This window comes from Haplochromis burtoni, unplaced genomic scaffold (genome assembly GCF_018398535.1).
Source record: "Haplochromis burtoni strain Fernald_Lab_line unplaced genomic scaffold, NCSU_Asbu1 Contig_72, whole genome shotgun sequence".
NCBI classification, from domain to species: Eukaryota; Metazoa; Chordata; class Actinopteri; order Cichliformes; family Cichlidae; genus Haplochromis; species Haplochromis burtoni.
In genome coordinates, this window is record NW_024582433.1 from 694424 (window position 1) to 715434 (window position 21011).

At 40.4% G+C, this 21011-nt stretch overlaps 3 protein-coding genes and 1 non-coding gene across 4 annotated transcripts in view; 2 read left to right on the top strand and 2 right to left on the bottom strand.

Moving 5' to 3' along the window:
* The window catches only part of LOC121814679, a 10237-nt gene extending 9178 nt beyond the window's left edge, over positions 1–1059 (bottom strand). Inside the window, exon 1 of the mRNA XM_042221683.1 lies at positions 415–1059. Within this exon, the coding sequence (XP_042077617.1) occupies positions 415–484 (70 nt within the window). The 5' untranslated portion in view covers positions 485–1059. The remainder of the gene's footprint in view (positions 1–414) is intronic.
* An 8143-nt stretch (positions 1060–9202) lies between these two features.
* On the top strand, positions 9203–20479 carry ddx54 (DEAD (Asp-Glu-Ala-Asp) box polypeptide 54). The gene is made up of 20 exons (XM_042221684.1): positions 9203–9483; positions 10407–10533; positions 10618–10688; positions 10777–10965; positions 11091–11140; positions 11231–11272; positions 11538–11633; positions 11728–11849; positions 12865–12926; positions 13254–13385; positions 13481–13691; positions 13793–13924; positions 14076–14297; positions 14409–14482; positions 14574–14774; positions 18158–18306; positions 18397–18510; positions 18600–18710; positions 19003–19094; positions 19258–20479. Exons 1-20 carry the CDS (start codon positions 9367–9369, stop codon positions 19497–19499), a joined length of 2556 nt encoding a protein of 851 aa, XP_042077618.1. The 5' UTR covers positions 9203–9366; the 3' UTR covers positions 19500–20479.
* On the top strand, positions 9640–9711 carry trnac-gca. The gene has a single exon. It is a non-coding gene; the product is annotated as a tRNA-Cys (tRNA).
* On the bottom strand, positions 15852–17491 carry LOC121814680 (polyamine-modulated factor 1-binding protein 1). Its single transcript, XM_042221685.1, has one exon. It carries the CDS (start codon positions 17142–17144, stop codon positions 15945–15947), a length of 1200 nt encoding a protein of 399 aa, XP_042077619.1. The 5' UTR covers positions 17145–17491; the 3' UTR covers positions 15852–15944.
* Positions 20480–21011: the final 532 nt, after the last annotated feature.

Below are 21011 nucleotides of genomic sequence, written 5' to 3' on the forward strand. Positions count from 1 at the left end.
TTGGGGCCAGAACCAGTATGGACAGAACTCTGAGCAGCAGCACCAATGGATGCAAACAGACTGAAAAGGAGGAGGGCAGGACCCAGGGCACGCTTCAGGCCGTGGTTTACCCAGAACACTAGAACAGGAAAGTGATGAACACAAACACCCACACAAACACACACCTCCATGCACACACACACACACACACACACACACAAACAGTGGGACGATTGGGGTCCTTGCCAAGATATGGGAAGACATTGCAAATGTACTTGGATTTTAGGTCGCAAGCCCCCCCCAACCACACAAACACACACCTCCACCCCCACCTCTATCTCAACCCACAGACACAAACACACATTGCTCATTTGGTCCTTTTCTCTAAAAGACCCACAACACATATTTTTATACCAAAGAATACATCCTACCTACCTCGTGCAAAGCAGAGTGTCCAAACCAATATAAATCCAAACCCATACACCAGCCAGGTATGTAAAGTCATGGATGCAGCACAGTAGTGACAGTCAGTGGTCTGCGCTGAAGGACAGCTAGGCACAGATTTTCCCTGCTCTCATCTAATACTCCACCAAACCAGGCACAAAGAGAAATCTAGCAAAGATCCCACTTTCCAAACACGGAGCAGCCCAGCTGTCTCTCTCCACCCCTATCTCAGCGAAGCTCGCGCAGCGTGTGAGCGAACTGCCAGTGAGAGTCCAGTGAGAAAGGGAGCCAACCATCCAGGGAGTCAAGTCAGCTCAGCAGCCAGTCAGGCAAAGAGACGAAGGAGAGGAAGATGATTGAATGAATTAGCTAGACAGACCAGTGCCTCCCTCAGCGAGCGCCTCGTGTCCTGAGAAGCAGGAGCTGGCAAAAGTTTGAGCACAAAACAGAAAAAAACATCTCATCTCTCATGTCAGCTCCTGAAGAAAACAAATGAGAACACAGATGAACAGTGAAGCAACGAGTGTGGTCCTTTTCCAGTTGGGTCAAGCACATCAGTCAGGATTAATTCCTGATTGATAATCCATTGCTCCTAATAATAGCTCTATCACAATGTGTTAAAAGCCCAGCAGCTAAATGGGATGGCACGCAGGGGTCCTGGGTTGATGTGTGTCTAAGTGTGCATGTGTGTGTCTCTCAGAGAGGGAACAATGCCAGAGGACTTGCAAACACACTTTCCCAATTGGGCAGGTTATCTGAGCTTGGTGTATCACTGCACTTGCACACTGTGGAGAAAATTCTATCTAATCAAGAATTAAAGACTAAATCCTTTCTTAGAGACTGTAATACCAGCGGATAAGGCAGGCTTTGTGGTAAGCCCTCATTCCCTCCCCACCCAAAGCTACATATGGTCTGGCCTGATAGATGGCTGCCAATGATTGCTATCATTCATATTAAGACATATTGACAGGGTCAAAACCAGATTTTGCCACATATGTTTGTATGTTTTCAACACAGATGAATGCAGATACGGAATAATTTCATTAGAGAGCATATTTAGAAATTAAATAGATAATCATATCCTGCAGTTCTTCTCTTTTGTTTTGTGTTACACTTGCGCGCACGTGCCTCTTGTTATTAGTGCAGCAGCGTGTCAGTTGTCTGACTTTTTTGTGTTTTTATCCATGAGTCATTGTTTGTGAGAGTGTGAGAGAACGACAAACAGAGCAAGGACAAAAAAAGTGAAAGCAGTGTCTTAGTGAGGTAGAAAGGTTTATGTGGACAGTTGTTGTGGGCCTAAGGAGAATATATCCATGTGGGGAGAGAATACACATTATTCAGCTAACTGTGGAAGTAATACTGCCCATGCTTGCACACATGGAAACACAGCTCAGCGTGCCACAGTTCTGATTCGTCATGGTCAGGGCTGATGAATCTGTAATGTGAAATTTTCTTCCACGTCTTACCAAAGCAAATAAAAGAGCAGTGCTTGTGAAAGTCCCCATGCTGATGTGCACATGCCGTTTTAGTCACAACCTTTTTCTTCTCTCACCATCTCACAGCCCTTATTCATTTACATTCTGCTGAGCTGCTTGAGTCTTTGAGTGATAAAGCCATGAAAAAGAGAGTGAGAGAAGGATCGACTCCAAGGGGGGAAGAGGAGGTCCAGCAGTACAATGATGAAAGTAAGTCTTTCCCAAGCCGCTTCTGATACACAATAGCCGCTTAAAATACCCTTGAAGTCCCTGCCGGTGGCTAGTTTAGAGTGACAGTGACAAGAATAGGGAAGGCTACATGGCTTTAAATTCTTGATGAAATTGCAATTAAGACACCAGAGGAAGAACTGAGCCCGAGGCTGTGCAAGCAGCAACTTAAACACACATTGTGGAGGAGATGAAACTGAAAATGCCCATTAAGTCCTAACCACAGCCTTGTGGGTTCTCTGCTGTGTTAATGAGCAGTAATCCAGTGTTTGATCACATTGCTTCACAACATGTAAGGACACTCTGGGGGAGCTTATGCAGAGCAAAATCAAAACAAAACTTTAGAAGCTGCATGAGAAGCAGTGAGGTCTGAGGTCGTCTCAGGAACCACCAGTTTGCCTGGTTGTAGAAATACTCGCAGGTCTCTTTTACTCCCCTTTAGGGAGCGTTTTGCACATTTGTCACATGTCTTAAGATTATTGGTTTAATGCTGGCACAAGCTGTAAGATTAACCATGGGAGCCCAGAAGGGGAAGCTACCTTTTAGTACCCACAATACATATGTAATTGAAAGTTTGACCAAATGTACATACCTCTGCAGTTTTACACTGAAGGCAGTGAAAAGCCGGATTCTCCTTATACAGCAAAGGAGATCTCTAAGAAAAAGGCTTAGGTTCAGCTCGAGGTACGTAAGCGCTTCTGCGTTTTGATTTATTGCTCTGAAACAGTTCACATCGTTCTTATGGATTTATGTGCATTTCCTCTTGAGTCCTTGCAGTTACAATGAAACATTTTCCCTGTTTCTCATGAAATAGTACTTCATGCATGTGCTGTAATGTATAAAAAGCATGCTTCCAAAAGTTGCAGAATTAAAAGGTATATCTAAATAAAAAAGTTTGCAGAGACAAAATATCAGAGGTTTGGATTTGAAAGTTGACACAGGGGCATGTTTACCACCACGTTGCATCACTTCTTCTTTTACCAACACTAAGCGTTTGAGAAGTGAGGAGGCCAATTACTCTATTTTCTAAAATGTTTTTCCCCACATTTATTCATGAGGTAAGATTTCAGCTGCTAAGAGTTCAGGGCTTCCTGTGTCAACTTCGCTGTGTCAGAATAAATCAGATGTTCTGAATGGTCAGCAGGCAGCTCAGTTTAGCAGCTAGAATCCTTAAAGACATTTTGGAATAAGCAATGACTTCATGTTCTCTAAGGCACCTTCATAGTATTCCAGACACTGGTTTACACTGTGCTCTGGTAATAAGCCAGACGATCGTTCTCCCATTTGGCTCAGTGGATGCCACATCCCCATTTCTAATTTCTTTTTAAATTTCTTGATCTGTTAGACCGCCGAACCCTTTTCCATTTTCCCTCAGTCCTTAAATGAGCAGCATTTCCGGATCTTGCTTGTATTTGTTTTTTGTATTCTTTGTCGCATGGTAACCTAATGGTTTTCAGAAGTGCTTCTGAGCAGTGAATTACACCACAGAGTCAGTCTGCTTTTCTAAATCCCCAAAACGCCAAATCCCAAATTCTCAACATCCTAAACTTTTTTTTTCTTAATTGTCACTGATTTGGCATCAGTTTCCAACCTAGACACATTTCCCAGGCCCCACTGAGAATTTTTACTAAACTCTAAAGACATTAACAGTCACCAGAACACATTCTTCACAGTGATTCACCACCGGAGGCAGATGTTAAAACACGTTTCCAGAAAATGAAATCATCAAAACTCTCAACACAATCGGAAGAGTTCACCACTTTGTCAAAACTCCACACTTCTCTTGCAAAATGAAACACAGCACTTAAAACCACGCTCTCTCATCTGAAAAACAACTCCTTCCACTAAAACATTCTATGTACACACAGTACTACATCACCTATTTTAAGTAGTAAATAGCAAAACTAATCATTTCTCTTACATAATGCATTGGCAATATGAGAAACACTATAAAGAAAAACCAGTGTGCAGATGCAAAAGGTAACAAAGGCACTACAAAAAAAAGTAAATTTGCCTTCTGCTCTCTGCGGGGCCTCCTCTTAACCTTCCCCTGTGTTCTTGCTGCACCATCGTCTTGCCTAACGCCTGTACAAGTCAGTTGAAGTTACTTGAGGGCTGTTTCGTACTCTGATGCAGGATTAAATTGTTATTCCAGTTGAGTTATCAATACAAAGTGTGCTAAATGCTTAAATGATGCAATTTGTGTTGAGAGATTTCCAAAACTGTGATTTCAAATTACATTTAAATGAGCCAGATGGAACTGTGCTCAGAGTTTAGCAGTTTGGAGTCACGTTGTTGACACACAAGCTTCATGATATTAGAAATGTCTGCAAATTTCTATTTTTTTGAGTTAAATAATGAGGAAAACTGTAAACACAGCATGAGACGTATAGTTAGTCCTATGAGCTATATCGTACACGTAAAGCATAAACGCTTACCATATCGTTTGTTCTTTGTTTTAGTTTCTTTTGTGAATAAAACAAGTAGGACACATTGAATAACCTACCTCAGTAGAGATCCTCTGTTGCTGCCATAATCTTGGCTATTTACTGTATAGTCATGTTGCAGGAGATCCAGGAAGACGGGGGGGGGGGGGGGGGGGGGGCGTTCAATCTCTGTGTGCTACATATTTGGCAACTTGTGTAGAATTGCAAGACAGCCTCAGGAGGCTGGAAAAACCCTCCCATACAATTTTCTGATGTAGCATGCAGCCTCAGTACAGTCATTACTTCGTGTCTTGTGCATGATGGCGCTGTATGGTTTCAAGCATAAATAAAACTGTTTTGATCCAATTGTGAGATACTGCCACAAGAGAACGAAGTTTAGTGAGAGTTCTGAGAAAAGAGTGAGCGCTTCCAAGAACTGTAATGCAAACACAAGCTTAGTTTTGGGCCTTGATCCTCGCATAAAGAGCTTTCTCTCTGGATTCCCTGAATCTTTTAATAATATTACAGTAGATGATGACATGACTAAATTCTTTGCAATCCTACGTTCAGAAAAGTTATTCTTAAATTGGTGAACCTTTTATCTTCTCTGTCTTTTACAAAGTGGCGAGCCCATGCCCATTTTTACATCTGATAGGATCAGTTTCTCCGACACGCTTTTTTAAAAACACCTAACCTAACCTAAAGAGCTTTTTATTACATGAATACACAGCATTGCATACTTCTGAAAACATGCTGCTAGTGACAAATTCAAAGTTAAGACATATTATTAAAAAACAGGACAAATATAAAAGTTCCATTTCAAAATTTCAATGTGTCTGTGTTTTATTTTCAGTTGAATTTGATCAAATACCACAAAACTTTTCAACAGTCAAAATCACCTATTGAGAGTTGGCCTCAGAGGTTACAACGTCGATCATGATGGGTTAAGTCGGGGTCCAGAGAAATCACCAGGTTAACATACTTGTAAGTCTACTTGAGCATGTGAGCGCTGCTCCTCTGAGCGTCTTATCAGCCTGTGGCACTAAGCGTGGCTGGGTCCAGTCAGTGGCCAGATATTTTGTGCATGGCTGCTCTGTCTTCTTGCCCAGGAGCTTGAGTGTGTGGTGTGTGTGGGGGGGGGGGGGGGGCAGTTAAAGCCCAGGGGCCTCTCACCATCTGCTGCTCTCACTAGGGGTGGGAGAATTACACTCACTGTGCAGAACATCCTCTCTGCTCGGGCTCTGAGACTTTTATCTACCTCACCAGGTTATTCACATCAGCATGATTCACTCTGCCTGTTGGCATATTGAGCAGAACGTATAAATAAGGACTACAGAGTTAAATAAATATACAACTTAAATAGACGTCCAAATGTTTCAGGCGTTCTTCATATTTTCCAAACTGCTGTACTTGACTGATTTTAAAATTATGGAATTGTAAGTTTTCTTTAAGGGCGGAAAGAGTTTGCTGTAATAATAATAATAATAATATAAAAAATGCACCTTTTTAGGTCATCACTCAGTGTAATTCTTGCATTTGAAAACTTGGATAGAATTTTCTTTCATGAAACAAAAATCCAAAGCAGATATTTCCTCCCATACGGCCATTTAAAACTATCTGAGGAGCTGTTATCAGATTTCCGAGATTAATGTGCCCCTTGGATGTACAGCGTCTGGCATGAAAAATCAAACCAGTGTTTGAAGGCTTGCTGCAGGGATTTGAACGCCTGATATGCTACAGTGCATCAGTCGCAACACTAATTGGATGTTTGGACTATTTTTAAAAGGTCCACTGAACCCACGGCCAGCTTTTTGAAGAGTGCCGTGATAAATTATTGAGTCGACACAGATATGGAAGAATATTTCACTTCTACCCCCATTTAAAAGCTAAGCTTTACGAACCATAAACTCAATAATCTCTTAATTTAAACATTCCCCTCAATCTCCAAGGCTTAGAGGCAGCATCTGCCACATACAGAAACATCTTTAGAAAAATCCAACCTGACACATGTTGACATCTGTTTCCTTAATGACTTTCATTCAGCGTTCACTCGCTCACAGACTGAATGGCAGACTAGTGTATTTGTGCACTCACTAAAACACACACTGAAGAGTTTTTAGAGGTTTTAGCTTCTATGCAAGTCTCCTACAACCAAAAATACATTTGCATTTTAAAGATCTTATGATCACACTTAGAGAAAGATGGGTTGTTCTGCAGCCACGTCCCAAATTGGAAAATTAAAACATGCTACTGTAGCTTTGTTTTTTTCCCCTCTGTAGCCCAAGATGCACATCAACAAAAACATTAAAAGCCCTGCCTGATGAATAATAAATAACCCCAGAAAAGAAACTGCCAGAGTCACATGATGTGGAGATGAAGGAGTTATTCAGGAGGGCTCTGCAAAGTAGGAAAACTGAGAGTTAAGACACTGCCAAGAGCTTTGGAGGCTGACCCGAAGGCATGCTGATGCCAAAATCCCGGTTTTATTTGAATGCTTAGTTGAAACCACCACAACTTTCCCGCTGCTGCCAGCTTCATATCTTAATCCCCCCAGGCTTTATCACTTAAATCACCCATAAGGACAAAAGCGGAATCCTATCCTGGCGACTCGCTGCACCTATTGCCTGTGTGTAAGCCCTCTCAGCTCCCTGAACAGATTTGGGTGCAGGCCACCAAAGTCAGGCTATGTCTGTGTGTGTGGAGGGGGAATATGAATGGCATTAGCTCCAGGCTGTTGCCATGGTGTTGACTTATTTACTGTACGTCAGCCCACTGACTTCAAGCAGCACAGTACATATTTTTTTTTGGCTGTCAGTGTCAGTGTTATCATCCAAAGGACACATTTCCACTGGGTGATTTAAAAAATTCAACTGTGGCTGGCTGTGAACAAGTGAAGTTTATGAGCAGGGGCACAATGTGCTCTGAGCTGGAGATACACCTACCCAACAGAAAACGCATTGTTAGTTTTAATTCATGATATACTTATAATAAAAAGAGTTCCCTTGAGAGGGAAACAAAAAAGTAGTTCATCAAAAAGGTGTGAAAAAGCACAAGGGAGTGATTGTGAACGGACAGCACGGCTACACCATGACAGTTGGGGGGTGGGGAGGTGATATCTTGGGCAGCTGTTTTCTTGAGCAACACGACGACTTGCATTTTAATGAAACCACAAAGGACATTTTATTTTGTGCAAAAATCAATACATGGATGAGTGGATTACAGGAGACTACCAGAGGCAAATATTGCCAAAATGTCTTATGTGAAACCATTTTAGCATAAAATGAAATAAGACCACAAGACAAAAAATAAAAAAAAGCTCAGATTTGATCCTAATATTTGATCCCTTCATTTATCCGGTTGTGTAAGATTTGAATTTGAATTTCAAAGATTTGTTCTGTATATCTTTGACACTGCGCATTTAAAGAGTAGAGGGAGCACTCTGTTTAGTAATACCATCAATGATAGTGTGATAATGAATGATAAAATACTTTTTTTCTGCTTAATGTGCTCATAAGGTGGCATTTAAAAGGAATAATCCTAAATTTAGCACTGCAAGTAATTAACAAGGAAACTTTGAGATTCTGTCCCCCAAGCCTGTGTTTGTGCCAGCAACTAAAACTGTTTTTTTGGAGCATATTTCAGGGTGACGGTTGTATATAGGACAGTTGTGGCGTGGATGGGTAGACTTTCCCTGCCAAAATGTGCTGTGCACTCACAAAAAGTTATGCAACTGAAAGAATTTGTCTTCCACGAGTTTTTGAGTCATATAAAAACACAGTCATCAGAATGAAAGCATATTTGGGTAACGCTCTTTTGCATGCTTGAAGAATATTTTTTATCTCTTTAGTTGTTTCCTGGGGCTGAGCTATACCCAGAACCAAGGAAAAGAAAAAAGAAAAAAGAACACAGCTTTGTTACTTTGATTTTTTTATCAGTCAGATAAGAGAGATTATATTTGCAAAAATGTGCAACCTTAGTGATCTTAATGTGAATTTGTCTGGATACGCTGGAGCTGCAAGATACGGGAACTGTCTGTGACTGTGAATAATACATCGTAGAGATTCAAACTATGACTCAGCAATGAGACATCTGTGCCAGCTTTTATATGTATATAGAAACACTAAAACAATAGGGCAAATGGGTGAGGATGCTTCGTATCAAAAAGAAATGAAAAGCAGCGTTCCTGTTTGATTCCATTTGTACAATACACTGATTAAAATAGATGAATACATTAAGAAATGAATGTTACCCCACCACTGTGAGAGGCCAAGTGGCAAATGTTGTGCTGCTTTTAACAGAATTTAAATAGTCCGGCAAGATATATAAAAAAAACATAATGTGACATCTTGGATGCAGGCATATAAAGATTAACCCAAAGAGCTCAAAATCTGCACACCAGCATTCAGATTAATCTTTAAAAGCTTTCAGATTTTAAACTATATCAGTGCTTTCTTTAAAAAAATCCAATTTTACTTTTAGCGTGAGTGAACAAATTAATTCTAGAAATTTAAGAAACGTAGTCACAGACTTATTAAAAGAAACAGTCTTTAAATCCTGCATGTAAATGAAATATTGTTGTAGCTTGTAACGCGTTTCACACTCCCTGGCAGTAGGGGGCAGCGTTGAGTTTCAAGCCACGCGACTGCACTTGGAGGTAGAAGAAGAAAATGAAGCTCACACGTGTTTTCAACATGTCTGCGTGCTGTGTCTTTTGATGGGGTGTTTTGAAAACTTGATGCCATTTCGATAATTCAGAAATCTGCAGAGAAAAACAAATTTCCTGCCGCGGGCTGAAAGGACACTAAAGTGACAGGATGGCTCAGAGAAAGAAGAAGCTGACGAAGAAGAAGAGACACACAGCCAACAGAGAGCCGGAGACCGACTCTGACGGAGACTTCGAGCTGGCTGTGGAAATTAAAGACGATGATTCGGTAAGTTTTAAATGATTAAAACCTTCTTACACGTCCTCTCGAGTCTCTTAATCATCTGATCGTCGATCTGCGCGATTCATCGATGTCTAATGTCGCTGTTTTGAGCCCGCAGCTCTGTCAGCTACTCATGGTTTTGCTGAGCCAGTAGAAGGCAGAGGGGGTATAGCTCAGTGGTAGAGCATTTGACTGCAGATCAAGAGGTCTCCGGTTCAAATCCGGATGCCCCCTGAAAAAACAGTTTCTTCTCATATACTCTGAATTATTTGTTAGTACCATTGCAAAAACAGTTTGTTTCCTTCCGCTCTAGTTTTAAACTAAACTAAACCCTGAAAGTAGAATGAAAATCTAGTCTCTAGAATAAGAAAAAGGTTAAACTAATTGAAAATGTTGCCTTTAGAACTGCCCTAATTTCTCCAGATATTTTTGTCCATAATATTTGTCAGAGATGCTCTTGTGCATACATTAACTGTACCCAGTGGTTATTTAGGTACAATTTTGCTGTTACCTTCAGATCCAAGTCGTCTGGCCATTCTCCTCTGGCATTAACAAGGCATTTTTACCAAGAGAACTGCCACTCACTGGATATTTCCTCGTTTTTTTGCATCATTCTCCGTAAACCCCAGAGATGGTTGCATAGTAGATCAGCAGGTTTTGAAATGGTAAAAATTTGTAAATAACAAAGTGGCATCTGTGGATATTTAGCGTTTTGCTGCACCCGAGATGTAGGTCTCCCACTCTTACATCACAGCAACAACCCTTGACCATAAAATGAGACCCCCTCACTTAAGATTTTTATTAATTCATTCTCAGTATAAGGAATATTGAAATCTTTCACTGTATAACGTTTTGATCAGTTTTTTAGACGTCTTGAAGGTTTCATCTTGCTAAGAAGTAGTCCTCGTGTTTCTTTATTTGTCTCACAGCCAGGGCGGAAACTGCCGCGCTTTCCTGCAGCATCAGAGTGCTTGTCAGATGTGGAGCCAGACACCAGGGAGCTGGTCAGAGCTCAAAACAAGAAGAAAAAGAAATCTGGAGGGTTTCAGTCCATGGGTAGGTTTTCCACTATCTGCCTACTTGGATGTGTCCATTTGAGCTGAAACAAAGCTAGATGACCTGTCTGATGTCTGATTTCAGGTCTCAGTTACCCTGTTTTTAAAGGCGTCATGAAGAAGGGTTACAAAATTCCTACTCCCATCCAAAGAAAGGTTTGTTGGTGCTGCTTCGAGGTTATGTGTCATGTTACACTGTGATGTAAATATGTGACTTATTACATCCTTCTTTTCACCACTTCAGACTGTACCTGTAATTTTGGATGGAAAAGATGTTGTAGCCATGGCTCGGACTGGCAGCGGTAAGACTGCTGCCTTCCTGATTCCCATGTTTGAGAAGCTAAAGGCCCCTCAGGCCCAAACAGGAGCCAGGGCCCTCATTCTGACCCCCACCAGAGAGTTGGCCCTACAGACCATGAAGTTCACGAAAGAGGTGAGTGGAAATTACCGTTCATGTAGGTCTTGCAGGTGAAAAGTGTGAAATAAAGCCGTTAACTACATCTTTAGGTGTGTCATTAATGTACTACCTGTGTTCCTTTCTCTATCGGGGTCTCGCAGCTGGGAAAATTCACCGGTCTCAAGACTGCTTTGATCCTTGGTGGAGACAGGTGCGTGACTACTTAGCTGTCTTGTTACTTTGTTCTTCTTGTTGCTCTTTGATGTCGTCTGTTAATGTGAATGCCTCTGCTGTTTTTCAGGATGGAAGATCAGTTTGCTGCTCTCCATGAAAACCCTGACATGTGAGTGCTTTTATATATTTATTTATTTAACCCCCCACGTGGAGACCTAAGTTAATGAATATGATAACAAAGACATGTAGAAGTTTCAAATTGATACCATAGTTGTGTCTACTGCAAATAGGTATCAAATCCCACCGATCTTGACCTTAAGGTTAGAATTCAGAGGTCAAGTTTTTTGAAAGTCACATGATAACTTAAGAAAAAGGGTACATAGGATTTTATGGATTTTTATGCTGAAATGCTAAGCTCAGTTCTCCCCCTTCAGTATCATCGGTACCCCTGGTCGTCTTATGCACGTTGTCATGGAGATGAACCTGAAGTTGCACAGTGTGGAGTATGTGGTGTTTGACGAGGCTGACAGGTGAGAAATTGCATTTTTCATGTTTTTATTTTTTATTTTTTTATTTATTGTTCTAATTTTCCAAATTGAATTCTGAAATGTTTTCCTGAATCAGGTTGTTCGAAATGGGCTTTGCTGAGCAGCTTCAGGAGATCATCCGCAGACTTCCAGACACTAGACAGACTCTGCTGTTTTCTGCCACCCTGCCTAAACTGTTGGTGGAGTTTGCCAGAGCTGGTAAGATTAATCGTTTCATTTCTACTCTGTTAGGTTTAATTCAGTTGAGTCAAGTCACAATATTGAAACTCTGTGATGTAAGTAAACAGCCTAAATTATAGATAGAGACCGAGTTGATTTGTTTCATCTGAATGTAGTTGACATCTTCTGCATATTAGAGAAAATGCATAAACTGTCTTCTAATGTTTTCCCATAGCTGCTGTTTTTAACTGTCGTCTGGCCTCTCTCACCTTCATGCCCCACTTCCCTCAGTTTTTGTTAATCATGAAAAAAAAAGAAAGTTAGCATCTTTTTTTTCTTGGGAAATGAAAGTTAGCAGAATCTATTGATATACACTTGTTACCTTTTCACTACAAAAATCACATTCAAAGTCATATCCATTTGAGTCCCAGTCACACAGATCTAGAGAACAGTTGGTGAACACCTGCCAACCACTGGTTGGTTGCACAAAATGTGTATTCCCTGACCAGTTGGTGGGTGCTAGAGGTTGCTGGTGTTTGCAGGGTTAAATTGGTTACATATAGGTTGCAAACACTTGCCAATTACTCCACAAGCAGCGGTGAAACTGTGAAATGGCAACACTAACTGTGCCTTTTTCAAATGTGTTAGCCACGTTGGTGAGGCATAACTTTAACTTTGAAGGTGAATGGTTTCCACTTCCAGTTTGTATCGTTCTTCAAGTTTTACTGCTGATCAGCTGGTAAGTTAGTGAGTGCTTGGAGACAAGTTGGCATTTTCTATACAAACCTCTACAGTTGTTACCTGGATCCTCACTGGAGAGGGACATGTGACCAGAGACCATAGAGAGTGAATGATATTCTTTGACTTCAGGGGATTATGGGAAATAACTGCTGACAACGAGAAGTGGGCGTAACCTGAACTGAAGATCAAGTTTTTATGGCTTATTTTCTCATCATAAAGCATATTCATTCAACTTAGCTTCCATATTTTTTCGCATCTAAAGGCAAATAATCCTAATTATATTCACACCGGTGTATACAAACTTTTTTCTCAGGCCTGACAGAACCTGTACTGATTCGTTTGGATGTGGATTCCAAGCTCAGTGATCAGATCAAGGTAAAAAGGCAGAATTTGCTTTTGTTTTATTTACCTTTTGGTTAATCTGAGAAATTAGATGGAAGGTTTTGCATTATTTATTACAACCTGAGTACAGGATTATTGCATCTACTCTACATGCTAACTTATGTTAAATCAGCTACTGTGTCAGTGTCTTGGTTTTTCTACTTGTTGCTCTGTCTTCAGACACTTGCTATTCAAACATTTTGTATTCTTCTCCCAGAAATGTTGAAAGATTTAAATGTAAAGCCCAAAGCAAAAGTCCTTACAGTCACCTGATGTTTCCATGGCTTTGAGCATGTTTTAATTTCTTCTAACTTTCATCAGCTGTCATTCTTCCACCTGCGTGTGGATGACAAGCCGGCTCTGCTGCTCCACCTCCTGAGGAACGTAGTGAAGCCTCAGGAACAGACAGTGGTCTTTGCTGCCACCAAACACCATGTGGAGTACCTAAAGGAGGTAAGATAACAGTGTAGCCTAAATTTGTGAGAATGTTAAATATTGTTTTAAAAACTAGAGCTTTAGTTGACTTCTTTTTTTCCCCTGATGTCCAGCTGCTGTCGTCAGAAGGTTTAGAGTGTGCCTACATCTACAGTGCCCTTGATCAGACTGCCAGGAAGATCAACATTGGGAAATTTGTGCATCGGAAAGCCATGGTGCTTCTGGTGACTGATGTTGCTGCTCGTGGTATAGACATCCCCCTGCTGGATAATGTCATCAATTACAACTTCCCCTCCAAGGCCAAACTTTTCTTGCACAGAGTTGGTGAGCAGCTGCATGCAGAAGGAACAAAGTGATTGAGCCTCTTTAATTTGAAATGATTAGGCCAGCATTACGTGTATTTTCCCCCTGTCTTTTCCCATCAGGGCGTGTGGGACGAGCGGGCCGAAGTGGCACAGCCTATAGTCTGATTTGTCCTGATGAAATGCCTTATGTCTACGACCTCCACCTCTTCCTAGGGCGACCAGTTCAGTTTGCTTCACCTGAACACACACAAGGTAGACTCCACTGCATGCCTGTCAGGTCTTAAAGTGACAGATGAACTGTTTAACTGATGTGCTACACATTTGAGGTTGCTAATAAACTTTATTTAGTGCTCTTTTTATCTGTCACTGTATTGAAATGTCTGCATTTCTTTTCGTACTCCAGATTCAGAAGGTGTGTTTGGTCGAGTCCCCCAGAGGATCTTGGATGATGAAAGTGCTCATCTGATCACGTCTCACGAAAACTCCCTGGACCTGCAAAATCTGCTCCGTGTCTCAGAGAACGCCTACAAGCAGTACCTCAAGTCGCGGCCAAACCCCTCGCCGGAGTCCATCAGACGGGTTAAAAACACAGATGTGTCCAGCATGGGTGTCCATCCAGTACTTGGTAAGTTCAAAGGAGGATAAAGTATAAAAAGAAGAGAGAAATTATGAAAATAATCAAAAGGAGTAGTGAGGAACTGATGGCAGTTAAGTAAGACAATTTGATTTGTTTCAGGGTGTGGTCTGGAAAAAATGGAACTGGAGTGCCTTCAAATAGTCGATGCCATCAAGAGCTACAAATCCAAAGCGGTGAGTTTGATGCAGACACATCGCAGCGCTGCATTTTCTGGTAAAAAGTGTTCTAGTAAGCAAAGAAACGTATAATTGTCTCCTGAAATAGACCATCTTTGAAATCAACTCCAGTAGTAAGACACCAGCCAGTGAGGTGATGCGGGCCAAACGCTCTAAAGACACTCGGCTAGTGGACAAATTCAGCAAGCAGAGAGAAGACCGAGCTGCAGAAAGCAGGCTGCAGCAGCCAACCAACCCCACCACTACTGCTGACTGTGACATTACCGAAAAGGATGAGAGTGATTTAAAAGTAAGCATGGGTGAAGTATTGCTTCTTTCTTTCTTCCCTGGATCTCTGTAGTTGCAGGTTTACATCAGTTTCATTAAGGATTAAGCACACATTGAACTCCAGGAAATCATAAATTAAAGTGTGGATATTACCTGTCCACAGATTCATGGTGACTAACTGCTTTTTTAACTGTTTGGTGACTTTGCTTTGTTTGGCGATTGTAGAAATGGTTTACATGAGCTTATAGCTGAGATTCAGAGGTTTCTGCAGCTCTTATATTTCTGACCTCTTGTTATAACCGATTAAATGCGATCTCCTCCCTTTTGCCCCCATTTTTGGTGGTGTGGGTGCAAATGATCAGGCATGACATTCTCAAAATAAATCAGATAAGATACTGCAAATAATTATTTCTGCATTTGTGCGATTGAAATGAATTGAAAATGTGTATGCAATGATACAGTTTTAAAGATTTGGCCTAAATAATTTTTCGAGTGAATGAGCCTAAACATGATGACCTAACCAGTGACACCGTGTCACCTGTGACACACACACACACACACACACACACACACACACACACACACACACACACACACACACACACACACACACACACGTATGACTTTGCCGTTTCAGCTGAAACAATTTCAGTGTTTCAAACCATGTTCCAGGATTTTTCCTTCACCATTTATGAGGTTTCAAGAAGAAGATAAACGACAGATATGAATGTTTGAAAAAGTTATAGATGAAAAGATTTGATGAAAAATACTCAAAGGATAAATTCAATTGTTTATTGTTTTATGAATAAGTTGAAAAAGAAAAAGTTAACAAGTAAATAACGAAACAAGGTAAAATGAAGTAAGAACAAAACGATTAACAAGTAAATAACAGAAACAAGGTAAAATGAAGTAAGAACAAAACGTTAACAAGTAAATAAAGAAACAAGGTAAAATGAAGTAAGAACAAAACGTTAACAAGTAAATAAAGAAACAAGGTAAAATGAAGTAAGAACAAAACGTTAACAAGTAAATAAAGAAACAAGGTAAAATGAAGTAAGAACAAAAAGTTAAGTAAATAATGAAACAAGGTAGAGGAGAGAAAACCCCAACAATCCCCTCTGAGCACGCACTAGGCGACAGTGGGGAGGAAAAACTGCCTTTAAACGGGCAGAAACCTCCGGCAGAACCAGGCTCAGGAGGGGACAGTCAACTGCCGGGACTGGTTGGGGAGGTGAACAGAGGTGGAGCAAGACGAGGCTACACCAGGTGAGGAAGCAGTAGAGTTCCTCCTCCAGGGCCAGCGGAAGCGTTTGTTCTTCTTTTTCATGCAGTTTTCTACAAGAGCTTTTTTTTCCAGGATGAGGGTTCTCAACTCATCGATGGTTTCTTTGTTTTGTTTCTCAAGCTTCTTGCATGTTTTCTCCACCTCTTCCAAGGTTGCTTGTTTTTCTTCAAGCTTTTCCCTGAGCTCTTCGGATGTTTCCTCCTGCATTATCTTGTCCTTGTGCATGTCTGCGTTTCTCTGTTGTACTTCTTTGTACATGTCTTGTAGCTCCTCATTTCTTCTGTGGATATCTTGGAGCGTACGCTGCAGGTCGTCATGTATGTTGTCTTGTTCTTGCTTTTGCGCCTGCATTTCAGTGTGTTTGCGCTTCAAGTTGTTGTATTCCAACAATATCCCCTTAGTGAGCTCGGAGTTGTTTCTCGCCATTTGCTCCATCCTTTTCTGCATGTGCGAGCATTGTTTGTCCAGTTTTTCTTTTTCCCCTTCTAGTTGCTTTTTCTCTTGAAGAAGGTCTTTGTTTTGGCGCAGAGTATCATCCACCTTCTCTTTCAGCATTCTGTATTTTTCCTCCGTGACTTTGAGTTTGTGCTCCATGTCTCTTTGCTTTTTCTCCTGTTCTTCCTTCTGTTGGAGGATTTCTTTATTTTTTTTCACAGCTTCATCGAAGTTTGTTTGGAGCAGCCGATTCCTTTGGTCCATATATTGGAGATCCCATTCTGTCTTCTCAACCGTAGCTTTGCTGTCTTTAAGCTGGTTGGACATCTCCTTTAGTTCCGCGCTCTTTTGCTTGTTTTCCTTAATTAGGAAGACAATCTGCTCTCGGGCTTGTCCAAACTTGATTCCCCAACCCTCATTAATAATATTTATGTCGGGCTGGCGTTTTTGTCTTTCTTCCAGGCTTTTATATTTCACTTCCATCTGTCTACACTTCTCCTCCAGTTGAAGTTTCTCATCTTCAATCTGTTGAATTTTATTCTGGAGATGGTAGTTTTCCTTCTTACTGTCATGTAATGCCCTTTGGACGGCTAAGAGGTCATTTGGCTGGCCACGACAGGAAGGAGAAGCGGCGTAATCTTTTTGCCTTGGTTGGTGTCTTGTTGGATACATGTTGTTGAAGGTTGTACACGACAACTCTGAAAAGGTTTCCAAAAGTTTCTGTGGTGAACGCGTGAAGGCTGCAAACACAAATGCTGCGAGGACACGAACTAAAAAACTGCTGTTTCTCACCCCTGTTTAAGGACAAACTTCAAAGGATCAAAGTGTTGTGACATCATAACTCCGTGAGCCAATGAGATTGTCATGTGACATTTTGGAATGGAGATATTTTTTTTTAAACCGTTTTCAAATTTAACTTAATATTTGACTGTTTCTTAACTGACCTGTTTAGCTGATTAAGAAATGAATTGAAACGAGCATCACTAACGTTATATAACAGACAACAGAAAAAAAACAGGGTTTTTTTCTAAGTAATAGAGGTATAATACATTTTTTAATTTTTTAATTATCCTACTTTTTATAAGAGGGAACATTATTTAAAGAATATGTATTTAATTGGAAAACTCTCTATTCATCTAAAGGCTATAACAAAAAAGGTGAGCTTCCTGCTCAAAAATGAAATGACCAAAATAAATGGAGCATTTCTCTGCAATTACAAACTCTGTGTAAACAATCTTGGTTTCAAAATAAGGCTAATGCTTGTGAGATCTCATCACAGGTGTAAATATTACTGCAGATGTTACTATGTCAAAGTCTCACAACTGTCTTATGTTTATTTATGTAGGCAAGACCTACTTTTCACTTCTTTGCTTTGCTATATGTTCTTGAATGTATTAGTTTGCCAGCAGCACGAACATGTACTAGTGTCAATAATAATCGTACGGTGGATTAGAAAACCTGCTCACAAGTTGAATAAACACCCAGGATTGTTTCATCATTTTCATTCAAAACCAATATTTGAGTCAAAATGAGAAAGTTGTTTGTGCTGTCTGATGAAGAAGAAGCAAAATAAAGTGCAGTTTTGATGTAGATGATGTTGTATACAAACTAGAAGAGGAAGATAGTAGGATCTCTGTATCATGTTTTGTCACTTTGTGCCATGTAATTCTTTCTATTTCCACCAGGGGGTGTTTTCAGAGGTGGTAGGTGGTAAAAGAAGAGGTCAGCAGGAAGATGGCGAAGAGCGACCAAAGACCAAGAAAAAGAGGCAGTCAGGCAAAGATGAAGAGTATTATATCCCTTACAGACCTAAAGACTTTGACTCTGAGAGAGGGTGAGGCATTAAACTGTTGCATCTGTTTCTTTAAAACATGTGAATGGCTTTGTGTTTTATGCTGTTTTGTCCTGTGTTATGCGTCGACAGGTTGAGTCTCGGTGGAGAGGGCAGTGCTTTTGAACAGCAGGCCTCTTCAGCTGTCCTTGATCTCATGGGAGATGAAGGCGATCGCCTTAACCAGCAGAAGAAAATGATGAAATGGTACAAATTTCCCTATGTTTGACTCAGTATCCACCAAATGGTCATTTCAAACTATAATTTAAAGTCTTTTTTCCCCCTTCTTTTTTTAGGGACCGTAAGAGGAAGCGTTTTGTGAGAGAAACGGGAAAAGAAGACCAGAAGAAGAAGATCAAAACAGACAGCGGTCAGGTTATCAGTAACAAGAAGAACAGGAAGAACTTGTATCCTTCCAACAAAAAGCTTCTCTGTGTGCTGCTCTCAATGACCCTCTTCTCTACTCCTATGCAGGGCTCTAGACTAACTTTTTGCCATGGGCGTACCGGTATGCCTAACTTTTTAAAGTTAGGCGCACACAAATTTTATAATAATTTATATAATATAAAATTTTTTTTTTTAGTCGCACCACTGAAAACTTTGGTCGCATTTGCGACCAAATTGGTCGCACTCTAGAGCCCTGCTATGACAATATTAAGCTGTACTGTGAAGATGTTGTATCACTTGACAACATGTCAGTTATGAGGAGTGGAAGAAAAAATACAAGATTGATGATACAGGATCTGGATCAGATGGAGAAACAGGCGGAGGAGGCAGGAAGCCAGCAAGAGGTAGGAAGGCATCAAAATGAATAGCACAAACATGTCTGCCTGTTAAATATAGACCATCAGCCACCATGTTTTAACTCAACTCTAAAGGTAAATACTTCAAGTCCCTCTTCCAGCCTTGCGAGCTATAACCTCCAACCTCTTTGTTGTGTCGTGCCTCTCCCAGGTCGTGGCCGTGGCCGACGAGGTCCAAACGTACAGAGCTCCGGTGACCACAAAGCACGCTCGGAGCTGAAAACAAAGGATCAGATCATGAAGCAGCGCAAGAAAAAGCAGAAGCACCAGTTCCTGCAGGGCGGAGGGATGAGGAAGCTCCGCTCCAAGAACAAAAAGTGGCTCGGAGAAGTTAAAAAGTCAGGTTTTGGAAGGGGTGGCCATAAGAAAGGCAAGCTGAGGAAGAAACTGTGAGGAGGACAGAGGGTTGATGGTGTGGAGGACATCACGAGGAACTGGGTGATAAGCGTCAGAATCATCTGAGAACATCACCAAAGATTTTCCTGGTGCTTTGTGTGACTGTAGATTAAGGAGAAAATGATTTGTGCATCTTTACACTGCAGAAATGCACGTCACTTCTTCCTTGATGGCCTGCTGAACTCTGCGTTTGCCACAGAGTTATGTTTAATTATGATCCACTAACCTGGATTTACTACTTGTAAGCATGTTGGCTGTCTAATAAAAGTGTTTTGGAGTACTGAAATATGTCTTATCAAAATGGTAAAATACAGATATTAAATATTGTGTGCTTAATTTGCAGTTAGTTTCAAAAATCGTCTCACCTATCTTTTCTTAAAATAAGAGGTGCTCTATAAAAATGACATTAAATTCTGTAAACATGCTCTATTTGCAATTATTTATCATTACTGTTGTCCAAGTGGTCTCATTTCAAAGTTGAAAGCGAGCATCGGAACGGGCAAGAAAGGCGACTTTTAATTGACTTTGAATGTGTTGTGGTTACTGATATCAGATGGGCTGGGTTGAGAAACTGGCTTAGAATTCCTCTTGCCTTCAGCATGGCCACGCCCCTCTGACTTCTGCAATCAACAAGGCATTTTTACCCAGGGAAATGTTTATTTCGCTTTTCAGTTTGGACTGTTCTCTGTAAATTCCTGAGAAAATTTGAGAAGATCAGGAGTGTCTGAAAAACGTAAAACAGCCCATCTGTCACCAACAGCAATGCTGCCTTCAAAGTCACTTAAATCACCTTTTTTTTTTTTGGCATGTGATTGGCTGATTAGATATTTGCATTCAGAAGCAGCTGAATAGGTTCGTGGATAGTGGGTCTGTATTGTGTTATTGTATATTGTTTTTTTCAGTTATTGCTCTGGTATAGAAGTTTTTTTTTTCTTTAAGTAATTTAGTAATTCTAACATCTCCGCTTATGTGAAGTGTAGACCTAATAGTAAACATCATGTCCAGTTTTCAAATATTTTTAATCTTGTCTGGTAAAGTTTTCTTTTTTTTGTAATTCACTTACATTTAGGGAAGGAAAGTTTGAAGAAAGGAAATTTGACGTGTATGTTCTAAGATAACGGTGACATTGACGACCTTTATTATAACTGTATTGGGCATGTTCACTTAACCAACAAAAATAACAAACCAACAAAATAAGAAAGAGAATTAATGTTTTATAAAAAGAAACAATGACCAAGCCATCAGTTACTTTATATGCCTACAATATCCACATTTATTTTTATTAATAAAATTGGAAATGTAAGATATTACTAGATAAATTTACAAAAGAAATTTTAACTTAGTGTGGATTTTAGTATCTGCTTTTACTCTAATATTTATTGTATTTTCTTTTTTTTTACATTAAGTCAATTGATTAAAAAAAGGTTTATTTATTTGTTTTTAAAAAGCACTAATCTTTGGGGGTTATATTCATAACTAATAGTATGTAGCAGACTTTTTTCACTCATC

Bases quoted from the DNA above. Each gene is read 5' to 3' on its own strand.
- LOC121814680 (XM_042221685.1), bottom strand. From the start codon at position 17,144: ATGTATCCAACAAGACACCAACCAAGGCAAAAAGATTACGCCGCTTCT.
- ddx54 (XM_042221684.1), top strand. From the start codon at position 9,367: ATGGCTCAGAGAAAGAAGAAGCTGACGAAGAAGAAGAGACACACAGCC. The intron at 11,634-11,727 runs GTGAGAAATTGC...TTCCTGAATCAG, and splicing joins GTGTTTGACGAGGCTGACAG to GTTGTTCGAAATGGGCTTTG. The intron at 18,511-18,599 runs GTACAAATTTCC...TTCTTTTTTTAG, and splicing joins CAGAAGAAAATGATGAAATG to GGACCGTAAGAGGAAGCGTT.